The sequence below is a fragment of the Euwallacea fornicatus genome, chromosome 32, assembly GCF_040115645.1.
Source record: "Euwallacea fornicatus isolate EFF26 chromosome 32, ASM4011564v1, whole genome shotgun sequence".
Taxonomy (NCBI): Eukaryota; Metazoa; Arthropoda; class Insecta; order Coleoptera; family Curculionidae; genus Euwallacea; species Euwallacea fornicatus.
The window spans coordinates 59,936-75,088 of NC_089572.1; the positions used below are offsets into that span (position 1 = coordinate 59,936).

The 15,153-nt window shown below is 38.6% G+C and overlaps 2 protein-coding genes and 1 non-coding gene across 3 annotated transcripts; all 3 read right to left on the bottom strand.

Moving 5' to 3' along the window:
- Nucleotides 1–704: 704 nt before the first annotated feature.
- On the bottom strand, nt 705–822 carry LOC136348428 (5S ribosomal RNA). Its single transcript, XR_010733661.1, has one exon. It is a non-coding gene; the product is annotated as a 5S ribosomal RNA (ribosomal RNA).
- A 6,796-nt stretch (nt 823–7,618) lies between these two features.
- LOC136348411 (uncharacterized) lies at nt 7,619–8,086 on the bottom strand. The gene has a single exon (XM_066299205.1). It carries the CDS (start codon nt 8,084–8,086, stop codon nt 7,619–7,621), a length of 468 nt encoding a protein of 155 aa, XP_066155302.1.
- A 3,603-nt stretch (nt 8,087–11,689) lies between these two features.
- Nucleotides 11,690–14,951, bottom strand: LOC136348343 (uncharacterized). The gene is made up of 5 exons (XM_066299079.1): nt 14,560–14,951; nt 14,154–14,452; nt 12,554–12,785; nt 12,235–12,379; nt 11,690–12,183 (listed from the first exon to the last, which is right to left on the bottom strand). The coding sequence occupies exons 1-5, from the start codon at nt 14,648–14,650 to the stop codon at nt 12,021–12,023; spliced, it is 930 nt and encodes a 309-aa protein (XP_066155176.1). The 5' UTR covers nt 14,651–14,951; the 3' UTR covers nt 11,690–12,020.
- Between the last annotated feature and the right edge of the window lie 202 nt (nt 14,952–15,153).

Consider the following 15,153-nt stretch of genomic DNA (forward strand, 5'->3'; position numbering starts at 1 on the left):
CTGGAGGGGTCTGGATTCCGAGAGGAGTGACTAGGGACGTTCGCTATCACTTGGGTTTTCTTGTTCCTGTTTTCAAGGATGCTACTCGGTTTCCTCTTTTTTGAGTGTTCCGCACGGATATGATTCACTACTGTGCGGAGTTTTAGAGACCTGTTGTCGTCAAGGGCTTTCTTTACCTTGTTCAAGAGGTCTCTGCACCTCTGGCAAGTGTTGTTGGCTTTCAACAGAGAGCAGAGTTTTCTATGGCGTTTGATTTTAGCCTCGTTCGTCTGTACAGAGAATACATCCGTCGTTGGATCGCTCGTCGCTATTGCTAGGATCGATTCATACGATCCATCCGAGTGGTGTTCCTCAGTGTTCAAAACACTATTTTCAGTATCTGAGATTTCACTGTCCATGCACTCTATTAGATGGGGGGGTAGGGGTCCCCTTGACGGGGTTCCCTAATAGCGCACTGGTGTAAACGCACTCCAAGGTGAATTTTATACAAAGAGATAAGAAAACGAAACTAAATTGGCGTATCGTATTCTTGAACTTTGGTGCTTGTTTTGGAATTTGGGAAAAACAAAATTTTCGACTATACCCAACGAATGCTGGACAAATACTGGAAGGGAACCGGTAGATCAACGTAGTACGGCAGTTGCTTGCGTGTAAATGTATCATGGGTCGAAAAAAAAAGCAATATTTTGAAACGTTTAAAAAAAAAGCAACTGCACGTGGTGTTCCCAGGCGGTCACCCATCCAGGTACTAACCACGCCCGACGTCGCTTGACTTCGGTGATCGGACGGGAACCGGTAGACCAACGTGGTATGGCAGTTGCTTGCTTATAAATGTATCATGGATCGATAAAAAACAGCATTAAATTGAAACATTAAAAAAAGCAACTGCATGTAGTGTTCCCAGGCAGTCACCCATCCAGGTACTAACCACGCCCAATGTAAAGGTTTGCAGAAATAGATCGGGAAACAATGAGAAATGGGCATATTCCCAGTTATTCTGTCGACAAATGAACTCATTTCGAAAAACCTTCTAAATAATTCGAAAAATCAGGGAGACAAAGAAATTATGTTGGTGCTTATACAGAAGGCGGTGCTCCTAGCAACTGCCTGTTTGCAAAATGCATTTTTCTTATAAATCGTTGCTCGTAGCGACTTCAATAAAGTATACCTTTTTTAAGCAGAAAAGATGAGAGAATCGATTTTTCTATTCCAAAATGGCATACAGGGTAGCACAAAAAAGTTGCAACGGTTTCAGGGGGTCGAAATCATTGCTGGTGGCGCCCTCTAGAAAATACAGCTAAATCGACTATAAATTTGAATTTTTTATCCCAATAAACCCCTGTATACGAAATTTCATGAAATTATTTCGAAGCAGTCGAAAACTATTAAAGAAAACGCAATTTATTTTTTCAACTTTAACACCCTGTATCTCGAAAGTGATGCAAGTTAGGACATATGTTTATATGAACATTTTTGCTTAAAATATGACAAGGAATCACTCCTTAAAATTAAAGTCATCACTTATGTTACGCCCTGTATACGTGAAATATTGTAAATAGAAAATATTCAATTTGCCGCATAGTATCTCAGAAACCTATCGGTTTTTAATATATTTATATACATATTTGCACGGATTTTAAATTTGAAAAAGTTCTCACCCTTATTATCTCGAAATTGGATATATTTTTTTAAATCACCGAAACAGGTCGATTTTTTTATCGAGGGAGAACAATTTTTATGTTTAATTCACTGCGCCTCTTTGAACCCTCTATATCGCAAAGTCACCCTGTCAAATATTTTAAATGGTAAAATAAAGATTCTAAGGACGTTCGTTGCAGAATCCAGAAATTTACTCTATACGGTCGCAAGTCATATTGGATTGTCACTTGAAATTGTACGAAAAGCATTGAAATTAAATAAACATCCCTACAAAGTGCAAATTCGACAGGAACTTTATGACGACGATTTTAATAAAACAATCGAGTTTTGTAAAACCATGATCAACTTAATTAATAATAACCAAATTGTCTTCAGCGATAATACCCTATTTCACCCTTAACCACCCTTAACACCCTTTTTCTTAATAGTCGGGACAATAAAGAGAACTGCCGATATTAGAGCGACGAAAATCCTCACGTGTTTAGAATGGTGACTACACAGTGGCCAGAAAAGTTTTATGTTTGAGCTGATATTCTCGGAAATGCCGTTATAGGACTTTTGTTTATTAAGGAAAACGTAACTAGGGAACTATACTTAAACTAACTTGATAACTTAATTGATCCTTTAGTGGCAATCCATTTGGAAGATCAAATTGATGGAAACATCCGGCAAGAAGACAGAATACATTTCCAGCAAGATAGAGCTCCACCGCGTTAATTTCGTCCAGTGCAAGAATGCTTTTCTTACAAATTTCTTAACAAATGGATTGATAGAAGGAAACTGATAAAATGACCTGCAAGATCTTTAGACTTAACGCCATTAGATTAGTTTTTATGAGGTCATATAAAATTGATCGTTTCTAAAAACTCGGCTTGATAATATTGTTGATTTGAAAAGAAGAATCAAAAAGACAAGCAGAGCTATTACAGAAGCGGTATTTGAAAATGTCAAAGAAGAGTTTCCAAATAGTCTTTATTATTATTTAGAAAATCATGCAGAACATTTCGAACATAGAATAAACTAAAAGTGTTAAAACTGGATATTCCAATTTTGAACGTTTTTCTTAAAACCAGTAATAAGAAAATTGTTTACTTTTTTACAATTTAAAACGGTTATGCAGAAGTTTATTACAACAATTTTTCAATCATAAAAAATCTTTTTAATAAAACAAGTCTTGGTTTCAAGGTTATCCAAACATTAATAGGAAAAATGGATTTATAATGATCAAAGACGCCCAACATGATAACGCAATAGTCAAATGTAATAAATAAGTTACCAAAATGTAGACAATAAAACGCCCTATAAATGATTTTTCAGTTAATTTTCTTTACCATTTAAGATATTTAAAAGGATGGTTCTGGGGGTAGAGCATTGAAAGAGGATAACACATATGTAAACAAGAGCGGGATAAAGCCAGTATCATATGGCTCTATTAAAATTTAACAACTTGGGAAGTTGCACAATGATTGTGGTATAATAAACAGGAACCATAAAGATCATGTGGTGATACTGTAATGAACAATTTTCCTTCACCAAACTGTACAGAATTTGTGATTTTTAATCATAATAAGTTTTTGATGCAAACAACTATTTTAATATTTGCAATAAATATATGTCGGAGATTGATTAGTTCTTAAGTTATAAAGTGTAACATTAAAAGCTAATAATGAGACAAAGAGCAGGCTGACAGGGCCATCTTAAGACAAAGCACTGTCTAAAGAGGTCGCTATCACCAAGGGCGCAATCCAGAGGCTATGCGTACGAGCGTTTCTTGGGAAACAAGGGCTAACAGGTACCTTATCCCTCAAATTTGAAGGACTTGCGAGGTCTGGAAAAAGTCGAGACCAAAAAGGAACAAAGAAAATTTGGAAGGGACGAGAAGCACTCGTGTAGCGAATTCGTTGGTTTTGACCTTTCAATTTTGGCTGTTAAAAGAAAACAAATACTTTATATCATCATAGAAAATCTCCCTAATGATAATCTGACAAGTACATAAATGAATCTGTATATGCCAAACTATACAAGATACGGTCAAGCCTTCTGAGGCATCTTAAAGATCTCGTTGGGCTGATTCATGTGAGTCATGTGTAAAGGCATTTGGCCCTCATTTGCCAAAATTACCACGATTCAAAGTTTTAACTATCTCTCAAAATAGGTATTTGAGCAAATAAGTGATTCTGATATGCTAAACTATACAAGATACGATCAAGCCTTAGGAGGCATCTTAAAGAACTCGTTGAACTCATTCATGTGAGTCATTTTTGAGGGTATTTGGTCCAAAAAAACTTTGGTTAAAAATTTGAAAGTTCGAACAAGATTGGTATTTGAGGGGACAAATGACGCTGTATCAGACAAAACTTTTCAAGATACAGTCAACCCGTATGAGGCATCTTAAAGAGCTCCTTCACATGATTTAAATGAGTCGCTTCTGAAGGCATTTAGTCCCCATTTACTAAAATTATTACCGTTCATAGTATAAAAATTTGAACAAGATGAGTATTTGAAGACACAAATTTCTGAGATACAGCGTCATATGTATTCTCAAATACCAATCTTGTCCGACTTTTCAAACTTTGAATCGTGGGAACTTCGGCAAATTAGATCCAAATGGCATGAGAAATTACTGATATGAATCAGGTGAACGAGCTCTTTAAGATGGCTCATAAGGCTTTCCGGTATCTTATAAAGATTCCCAGATATTAAGCCATTTGTGTGTTCAAATTCGCATTTTGTGCGATATTTACGAACAAAGTTACGAAGTAACGTCATATGCAGATTTGCTCAAATCGACTCAAATTGGCAAAATAAGCTTAATGTGGACAAGAACGGCAAATCCGTACCTTAGCTGCTCTAAAATCATGATTTACTCCAAATCATGTAAATTGTGCGATCTAGAGCTAGTTCCACCATTTCCATCAATCCCGCGCTTAAATAAACCCAATTATGTGATAACGTAGTGTTATGTAAGTTATGTTTTTTTATCACGAACTTATATTTTTAAAAACTTTATATAAAGAAGAGAAAATGAGATGAAGAACTCGAACGAACTGTTTATATCAATTCCACTAACTTTATTGAACTAAAGACTAACTACCCAATATTCAGGAATCCTATTTATATGAAAAAATGTCTTGCGTCAGCTTTTCCTTCCCTTTGGAGTATAGTCCGTGACCATAAGAAACTTGTGACGTTAGTTGTATAAAGCCAAATCATGGTTTTTGGTCAATTTACGACAAAACAGTATGTTATCACGGAATTAGGGTTATGTAAACTTAGGATTGATGGAAATGATAGAATTAGCCCTATATCGCACAATTTTTTTTTGTACTCGAGGGATTGGAAATCTTCAAAAAACACCCAATCTAAGAGGGCCGGAAGTGTGGAATTCGAGTTTACGCCCGCCTACCCACTAAAACCACCCCCTCTCTTCTTATGGCCCCAGTATCGCCGAATGGGCATTCCTTCGAGACGCCTAGTCGCAATATCTGCACTCTACACTTCCACTCTCCTCCTTATACATCCCTCTCAATCTTCTTGCACATAATCCTATTTAACATACACTCGAACAACTTCCATTTCCTCTCGCTCTCCACCAGTTCGCTGCCAATCGTCTCCCCGTCTAGATTGAGTCCCGCCCTCTTAGCTTTGGTACGTTCAGCCTCCCACCTCGGAGATCCCCAGAGTGTGTGCTTTGGGATATCCGCGACTCAAGGCATCTCGCAAAATCAGCATCCGTCGCTCTCTTCAACTCCTATTCTGTGCAGGTATTTCCCAAACACTCGATGTCCAGTAAATACTTGCGTTAGCATGTACACCATCTTCATCCATTCACATTCGACACACTGTTTTATGCTTGAGACTAAGGTCTTCATCTACCCATCATACACTGCCCATTCACTCTCCCACTCATTCATCACCCACTTTCTGGCCTCATTCCTGAAACCCTTACCTCTCTCCCAGACTATTCTCTTCTCTTCCACACGCAATTTGGACGGCGGGATTTTGGCAACTGGACACCACCGCCGCACACGGAACCGTTCGGTACGCGGGGGCCCCCCTGATAGCGAGCATCCTATTCGCCTGCTCCAGGACAGCCCTATACATCTTGGTCTCTAGCACTCGTGCCATATTGGTGTTCCGTACAGCAGCGTCGACGATGCCGCTATGATCATCACTCGCCTTGTATCGAAACTTAAACCATTCACCCTGGTGAGGATGCCTTTCAGCTTACGGATTATTCCCCCCACCTTCTCAGACGTCCTACGAGCATGTTCGGCGAACCTCTCGTCCTTACCGAACTATACTTCCAGATATTTCACGCTTGCACTCGTCTCATATCTAAATCCGTCCACAACACACACAGTGATCTTGCGTCTCCCGACCAATTGCACTATCTCTGTATTCTCTGGTGTCATGCTCAGACCTTCGGCACGGAACGTGTCGATGACCAGCTCTATAGCCTCCCTGGTCCTTATCTCGAGTGTTTTCCTGCACCCCGCCGTAACCACCAACGCCAGATTGTCCGCGTAAGCTACCGGAGTGACGCTGCTTGGGTACTTCAGCGTCAATAACTCGTCGTAGCATAGGTTTCACAAAACTGAGCCCATAACAAACCCCTGAGGAACCCCACACGTTAATTCCCGGACCTCCCCATTAAGCAATTACACCGTCTTTTCCTCAAGGTACGATTGAACCACTTCCATCAAGTACCTACTATCCTGGGAGCTCCTCAACTTTTCCACTATAAGGTTCCAGGACGCTGAGTTAAACGCATTAACATCTACAGTCACCATGACGCAGAAGGTCGCATTTGTGTAACTGGTCTCCCTGATTCTGTCCACGATCTGCATCACAGTCCGCATGGCGTCGACAGTACACCTGCCTTAACGAAGCCAAACCACCTCTCACTCACAATGTCATGCTCGCTGGCCTGGACCATCAGCCTGGCCTTGATCACTTTGACTGGGACCTTTCCGAGTGCGTCAATGAGGCAGATGGGTCGGTACGAAGCTTCTACTGTCGAGTCCCTCTTCGGTTTCTCCAAATCTTCCAAATCTTCGAGAATTCCCCTGTCACTAAAATATCCGTTACGCAGTCTGCCATTTCTTGGGGATTAATCCCCAGGTAGGCCACAACAACTTCGTCGGATATTCTATCCAGTCCTGGTGCGTTTCGGCTCCCGAGTTCCCCTGCCGCTCACCGGATTTCCTCCGTCGACACTCGTTCCACATTCTCGGCACCTGTAGCTTCTTTATTCCACCTTATCCTCTCCTTCGTCGGAAATAGTTCCTCCGCCTGCCTCAACATGTCCGCCTCTGCCAGGTGGCCTTGTTTCATGCGTCACAGTTTCCCCATCATAATCCTGTAACCAAGGTCCCAGACGTCCATCTTCAGGTCATCGCACAACTTCTTTCATGCCTCCCTCTTGATGCCCCTTATGGACTCCTTGAAGATCTTCTTCGCTCTTCCATACTCCTCTTCAGACGTCCTGCTATTCTCATTCGTCTCTCTATTTCCCTTGATCCTTGTCATCTTTCGCCTAGCCTACAGGCATTCCTTCCTATGCGTATTTACCGTAGCATTCCACTAATATACCGCTCTCCTGTTCTTTGCCTTTCCATTCTTCTTAAGCAAGCACGTGTCGCAAACTTTCCTAATGTCCTTCAATATTTGGTCCAGTTCAGTGCCACCTGAAACTCTTTCACTTACGCATCTACTGAACTTACTCATTCCTCTCTCTGTTACGATCCACCCCTTAGTCCCTATATCATCCCTTCTTCCCAGGGTTTCGCGTCCATTCCCTATGATGCTATAGGTGATGTGCCTATGTTCACTCTCGCTCTCAGTGCCCCACTCGACCTGCCACTTATCTACTATATGCGCCACAACAGCACCGGCCATAGTCACATCTATGACTGATCTCTCGTTCTTGTTTCCGAACGTCTACTTCCTCCCGTTGTTAAGTGGGGGTGAACAACCTTGCCCTCATAAACCTCTCCAACACTCTTCCATAGACGTTCGCGACATCAGAATCAAACATCACACACTTAGCATTCAGGTCCACAGCTATGAGAACCCTCCTGCCGTCCCTGCCAGCGACGAAGCTGTCCAAACTATTAATCATCGTCTCAAACTCACCCGTGCTCTTATTCGGCAAAAAGTATACCGAGACCAGCGTAAATCCCCCAATCTCCATCGCCACAAAGCCCCGGTCTCTGTGGATCGATTTCGTCCTCATCCTTCGTTTCAACCAGATGAACACGTCATCCTCCTTATCCCGGATTGCATCTTTCAAAGCCTTGTTCGGTTCTTGTCCCAGAACCACATCGATACCCTGTTCGCTGATTGTCTGGAACAGCAAATTGGTTGCAACCCTCTTCCTGTCCAGATTGATGTGTAGAAATTTAAGTTCCCTGTTTACCGCCATTGTACCATTTCTTACTGGGTCCCTGTTTCTGTTCCTTTGACTCTTACAGCTTTACCTGCTCCCTTGCAATTGAGTCGTCCCTCGCTGTCCCCTCCGCTTTACAAAGGGGGTAGTAGAGAAAATCTTTACAGTTGTTCACCCTGTGCCCTTCGTTCCCGCATCAGACGCACATCCGGGTCCTGCCCGGTTCTTGCCTGAACGCTGTGCCGCGGCTCACAGCATCAGTAGCAGCGTCCGTAGTCTTTCCTCTTCTCCTTTAGTCGGCACATATTGATGCCGACCCTCAGGGTGGTCGTACCCCTGAATTGGGCCGCCTCGACTGCTCCAACGATGACAGTAGCTGTTTGATAGCTACAAGAGCTTTCCCGGAGTCCTTTCATCCGGATCCTCTTCGGGTCCAACCTCGTCACAGCATCCACCGCGTCATTGGAATGGTAACTCTCCCTCGGAATCCTGTCGATTGCTCCAACCTGCTCTCTGGCCCCGTCCAGCAGTATTCTGGTTCTCTCTTATTCCTCTTCTATAGGCGATTCTTCTATCTTTCTTCTTTTCCTCATTTGTGTGCCGCTCGACGGTTCCTCTATGAAAAGTGTCAAGCAGGAAATTTCCTTTTCCTGCCTGCTCGCCACCGTATTGCTCCTTTGCTTCCTCACCAGGATCTCTGGTGCCTCCAAGATTTCGTTCTCGACTTCTCTCCCTTACACTTGGGCGGGGTTCTTTGTCCCCTTCCTTTTCTAGCATGTGGCACCGTTGCCTTTCCAGAGGATTCCCTTTTTGAATTTGACTTAGATCGCACAATTTACATGGTTTGGACCAAATCTGATGATTTGAGTACAGCTAAATGGCAGACGTGCCGTTTTGCCCACATTAAGGTTATTTTGCCAATCTGCGTCGATTTGAGTAAATTTGCATGTGATGTTACTTGTACAAAGTCAAATCATGGTTTTCGGTCACTATACGACATATTACTACGTTGTCACGGAATTGGAGTTATTTAATTAGTAAACACACGTCACCTCACTATTAAAAATGGGAGAAAATTAGAGATTATTTTTATAATCAATATTACCGTTTAGATTTTTTCCATTAGGAGCAAAATATATTGGGCATCATCGTATAATATGTCACATCATCAAATGTACATGGAAAAAGTATACATATCTATATGCCATGGAAATTGACATTCTTATACATAGAATTAGAAAAGACATAATAATTAGTCAGATAAACGTTTCTGCGATTTTTGGTTATTGCGAAAAATAACTTTTGCAACTAAAACGAAGTAATAAAGTTTAAATCATCAATTTGCTTAGCTGAATCGCATTTCTGCATACTTTCGATTTATCGCCTCCATTTGGGTCCTGGATTTCTCAATACTTCAATGGTTTAATTAGACTGCTATTCGCGATATTACGAGAAACCTCGTTTAATTATTGAAATATGTAACGAAGTCTAATTAATAGTATTTTTTTAACGTAGTTGCTCTTTGGGTTCTTAAGGTTCGACGCCGAAAACTTAGTCCATATTTCGGGAACTGAAAGAAATTTCAGTTCTCTGGGATCCACCCAGTGCAGGTTAATTAAATTCATGGATACGACAAATATAATTTGTACTTTAAATGGCATTATTCTTCGGGTTCCCAAAAAATTTTAAAAAGCACAAAATTTTAAAAGTCGTTAAAAATTGTTTGCCCGTTTGGAAATTTTCAACAGAATTTAAAATATTTTGAGGTGATATTTATTGCTCTAATCGAGAGTTTTAAACCTATGTTGATTCTGGATAATTCCATTAAGGCCCTTTAGCCAGAAAAATACAATTTAAAGAATCCTCATTTCGAGACATTTTTAATATCGAAAAAGTCTAAATCTTGGAATCTGAAAGAAAAAAAGAGCAACCCGCCCAGTTCAAGCTTTCATTTCCTCCATCAAGGCGATTAAATTCGCGGTTTTAATGTAATTCTTCGTCGGTTCTCAAAATATGGGCGCTTAAAATTCAAAAACTCTCTATCCGACCATCCAAAAGTATCCATGATTCTGTAAAATCCAATGTAGATACATACAGGGTGTCCTCGAATTACGTGGCCAAAATAATACCGCAGATTGTTTGAGTGAAAATAAGTCGATTTAACTAAACTTCCCTCAGTCCAAAAGTTGATAATTATGAAGTTACAGGGTGTTAAAGTTGAAAAAAAAATCACATTTTCTTTAATATCTTTCGATTTCTTTGAGTTAATTTCACGAAATTTCATATTTGAGGGTGTTTTAGGATACGAAATTCAAATTTATTAACGATTTAGTTGTTTCTCCTAGGGGGCGCCACAAGCGAACATTAGGACACATTTAAATCTCTGTAACTTTTTCGTGCCACGGTGTATATTATTTTGGTATTTAAAAACCTTTTTCCCTACCTTTTATACTTAGAAAAGGTATACTTTATTGACGTCGCTAGAAGCAACGGTTTTGGAGAAAAATGCATCTAAGCCTGATGATGCATGCAAATTACCTTAAAATTATTTTCCGTTAAAAAAAATTAAGTTTTTCAAAAATAATTATTAGTAAAGGTATAACAATAAGTTTTCAAAATCAGATATTATTTTGACTATTACAACGGCAAAGTCCATAAACTAACAGCATATCCACCATTTCAGAATAAGTGAATTTATTGGCCATACTTATGGATATTTACAGGAACAAGAAGCGAAACTGACAAGAAAAACTGAGGGCTAAATAAAAAAACTGACATTTGAGAAACAAATTCAAGTGTTAAAATGTCAATTAAAAACATAGCCAACTGAGTTATTTACTTAAAAGCGCCAACGCAAATATGCAGCGCATTAGAATTATGCGTTTTTCTCCAAAACCGTTGCTTCTAGCAAAGTCAATAAAGTATACCTTTTCTAAGTATAAAAGGTAGGGAAAAAGGTTTTTAAATACCAAAATAATATACACCGTGGCACGAAAAAGTTACAGAGATTTAAATGTGTCCTAATGGTCGCTTGTGGCGCCCCCTAGAAGAAACAACTAAATCGTTAATAAATTTGAATTTCGTATCCTAAAACACCCTCAAATATGAAATTTCGTGAAATTAACTCAAAGAAATCGAAAGATATTAAAGAAAATGTGATTTTTTTTTTCAACTTTAACACCCTGTAGCTCCATAATTATCAACTTTTGGACTGAGGTAAGTTTAGTTAAATCGACTTATTTTCACTCAAACAATCTGCGGTATTATTTTGGCCACGTAATTCGAGGACACCCTGTATGTTTACAGCGGCGTATCCCTGTAACTTTCAATGGTTTACGTCAAACTTACAGCTATACTTCGTTAACATTGAATTAGTTACAGAGTTCAGGCAAAAAAAACCTAGAAGGGTAATTAGACTATACTATACAGGGTGTTCCAAAATGATCATCAAATCTTTTAACTGAGTATTCTACCAGCCATTCTAAGGGGGAACTTCATATAACATTTTTTTTATTTAGATTCATCCTGTCGAGACATTCAAGTCTCAAAATACAAGAAAACGATCGTTTTTTCCTTTTTTTAAAAACAGTTATATTTATAATTTAATTTGAGTACATATTGTCAGCTAATCAAACCTTAATTTATGATGGTGCTTATTCTGTGATTCAAATTTGACTGTGATAAAATTTTTCAGTTATGGACAGTTCATGGCCTCTAAGGAGGTTATTATTTGGGTCAAATTCAGCTTTAAACTCTGTTGTTATCTGATTGGTGGGCTCAATCTCTTTACAATACTAGAAATACACGGAAATCTTCATTCCAGAAAATATCAGAATCTCTTTCGACATGCGAATATATATGCAGTTTATTATTACATTTATATTTCTAATATTAATGATTAGCTCTACATTCTTAAACTGAGATTAACTGGTTTTATATCAATCTGAATAAAATTTGCGACAAATAGGTTTTAAAGCGATTGGCAAAATGTTCCCAAACTCTCAGCAATATAATCGGGCTTTTCTTTCCTCAACTCATCCCATGGTTCAATATGTGTTTTCTGGCAGTTTCCAGTCAACACTACGCAAGTTTGAAAGCCGGCTTGCACGCCAAATGCTATATCGGTCTGTAGACTACATAAAAAATTATCACAGGCTAAATTTCATGTAGCGGCCTTCACTTACTTGTCTCCAATCATTAGAATCTTGCCAGGGTCAGTTATGTTGAATTTTGACAAGATCATGCATTTGAGAGCATTTCCAGGTTTAGCCATCGGCACGGCCTTCTTCTTGGTCCAGTTTTCCATTGCCTCTATGTAAAATTTTGATGCTAAAAATAATGGTATTAGCCCAAACTGTTGAATCATAGCTTCTGTTTGGTTCAACTAAACTCAACGCTCGTCAATTTTAATGTCCAGAGTGCGGTTTAGCACAAGTGAATTTAAGCCATGATCAAACATCTTGGCCTGAAAAGACCACTATATTTTGAAATTAATACGCTTACAAATGAAAAAAAAGTTTTCGTCAAATGGAACTTTATCATCGCTGGTTCCACTTAGGATTTCAACGTTTTTTAGATGATTCAACAATATTTGGGCTACTTGCAAAGCTCCTAGAGAACAGTTGAAATCCAGGTCCAGATAGACTATTCCAACGTCTTTGCACGTTTCTAAGCTTTTTAATGATAAATTTTTCATGGCAAAAGCTCTGTCTGCAAGATTTTCAGTACATATGTCCTAAAATATTAGTATTATTTCAAAGGTGTTTTCCCGTGAATACTAAAGAAGGGGTAAATAAAATGTCATGGAGACAACTGAGGATACTTTGATTACAAAGTTTTGTTCTTTTTTTATACAGGGTGTGTCGGGAGGATCGTGCCAAACTTCAGGAGCGTGTTGTACATGAAAAATAAATGTAAAAAAACTCAAATGTTGTTATCCGATTTTCGTTTGTTTACAAGTTATAGCGTAAATAAAATAAAAACATAAAATTAAAAAATTTTATAAATTTCATAAAAAATTCCATAAATTAACGTTTGGATATCATAGTAAATGTTCAAAAATATTGCCATTAGCTTTTAAACATTTTTGGCTTCGTCTATGAAGAGCATTCGTTGCGCTCCTGATTGTTTCATGTCGTTCTTTAATAGCAGCTGCAGCATTTCTAATGCATTGAATTAGTACATCTTGAGTGTCCACTTTTACTCTGTACACTTCAGTTTTAAACCAACCCCACAAACAATAGTCTAGTGGTGTGAGGTCTGGAGACCTTGGAGGCCAACTAATAGGGCCACCACGACCAATTCAACGTTTCTTATGAAATTTATAAATTTTTTAAATTTTATGTTTTAATTTTATTTACGCTATAACTTGTAAACAAACGAAAATCGGATAACAACATTTGAGTTTTTTTACATTTATTTTTCATGTACAACACGCTCCTGAAGTTTGGCACGATCCTCCCGACTCACCCTGTATATTTATTGAATTGAAGGAAATTCAATTTTTTCCTTAAAGTGTGCAAGTTTTGTAGGCGTAAATTTTCACGAGTGCAGTATTACGCAGTATAAATACATACATATGTCTGATGACTGGACGGCCATAAACTAAGAATAGTTTTTCAATGAATTTCGTGTCAAAAATGTCTAAATAACGTACGTCTGGAAACGCTTTGTTTGCAAGATACAAAGCGTTCAATTACTTATTGTTTTAAAATACATATATTCATCAATATATCAAAAACGGTTTTAATTGTGGAGCATGAAATTTAGGACACGCTATAGCAGGATTAATGCCCATATTTTGGAGAAATCATAACATTTCCATTTACACCAGTTGTGCCCGTATGGTTATAGGGACACATATTTTTAATTTTAAAAAATGGTACGCCACTGATTGTGCAGCATGCATATTTTTGTTTCAACACTTCATCAATTGTTAATAAGAACACATTTTAAAAAAATAAGTAATTGAGCACTCTGTATCTTGGAAACTAAGTTTTTCGAAACATAAATTATTTAAACATTTTCGACTCGAAATTCATTAAGAAATTCACCTATGGCCTATAGACATTGAGTCAGAAGACACCAGGTGTAACTAATTTACCTTGTATTCGATAACAGTGTAGCCGGCCTCCCTAAGAAGCTGTTTCGGATATTCAGGAGAAACAGCATAAATCTGTTTATTGAAATTGATGTTTTTGAGATATTGAATAAGAGTCGTGCCCGGTGTTACTACATCTTCAGCTGTAGCACTTACGCCCAATGCCGTTAAACTTTCTGCAAACTCTTGCGTCGATAGCATGGAATTATTGGTGACGAATGCAATTTTTTTGCCCAGCTTCCTTAGCTTGCTGACTGCTCCAACTGAGCCTGGGACAACAGTCCCTCCCCGTACCAGAACACCTTAGAAAAGCATATTAGTACCAGACAATTGCAAGAAGTATTTATTTACGTGCATTCGTTCTCTCTTGCTAATACATTTCCTATAGAAAGAATTGAGACTTACTAACCATCAATGTCTAACAATACTGTATCCACAGACTCGAATAACTGTCGAATTTCTTCATCTGATTGTTTACTGCTCCACACTAATTTGGACATGGCAAAATTTAGCTGTATTACGAGTGTTACAACTAACTGCAGGAATCGGATTATTGGTGTAACAGCAGTGAAAGGTGCAGCAGCAATAATATATTTTTACTGGGAGATTACAAACGGTTTCGTCAAATGAAAGCGCTTTCCATGTTTCACTCCATTATAGGTGGCCTTTTAGTTAACGCACGAACGTCAATGAACTATTGCGGTCGCGTCAATGAATTTTTCTGTCTGGTTTGCATTTGTGGCCAGAATCCGATAATTCTGCATACGTCAAGTACGTGAAAGTCTGTAAAAATATTATTTTGTTTACCTCTTAATTCTTAGGAAAATATGCCGAGTATGATCGGCTGTATTATGTGTATGAGCATATAGTGTGTTTATCATTATCTACTTATGTTGTATAATATAAAATAAATTGTTCAAGGTAATAATTTAAAACTTGTTGCACAACGGTCCTAATTAAGTATGTCAGAAAATCGTTTTTAATGGTAAGGAAGGAGAGTGGA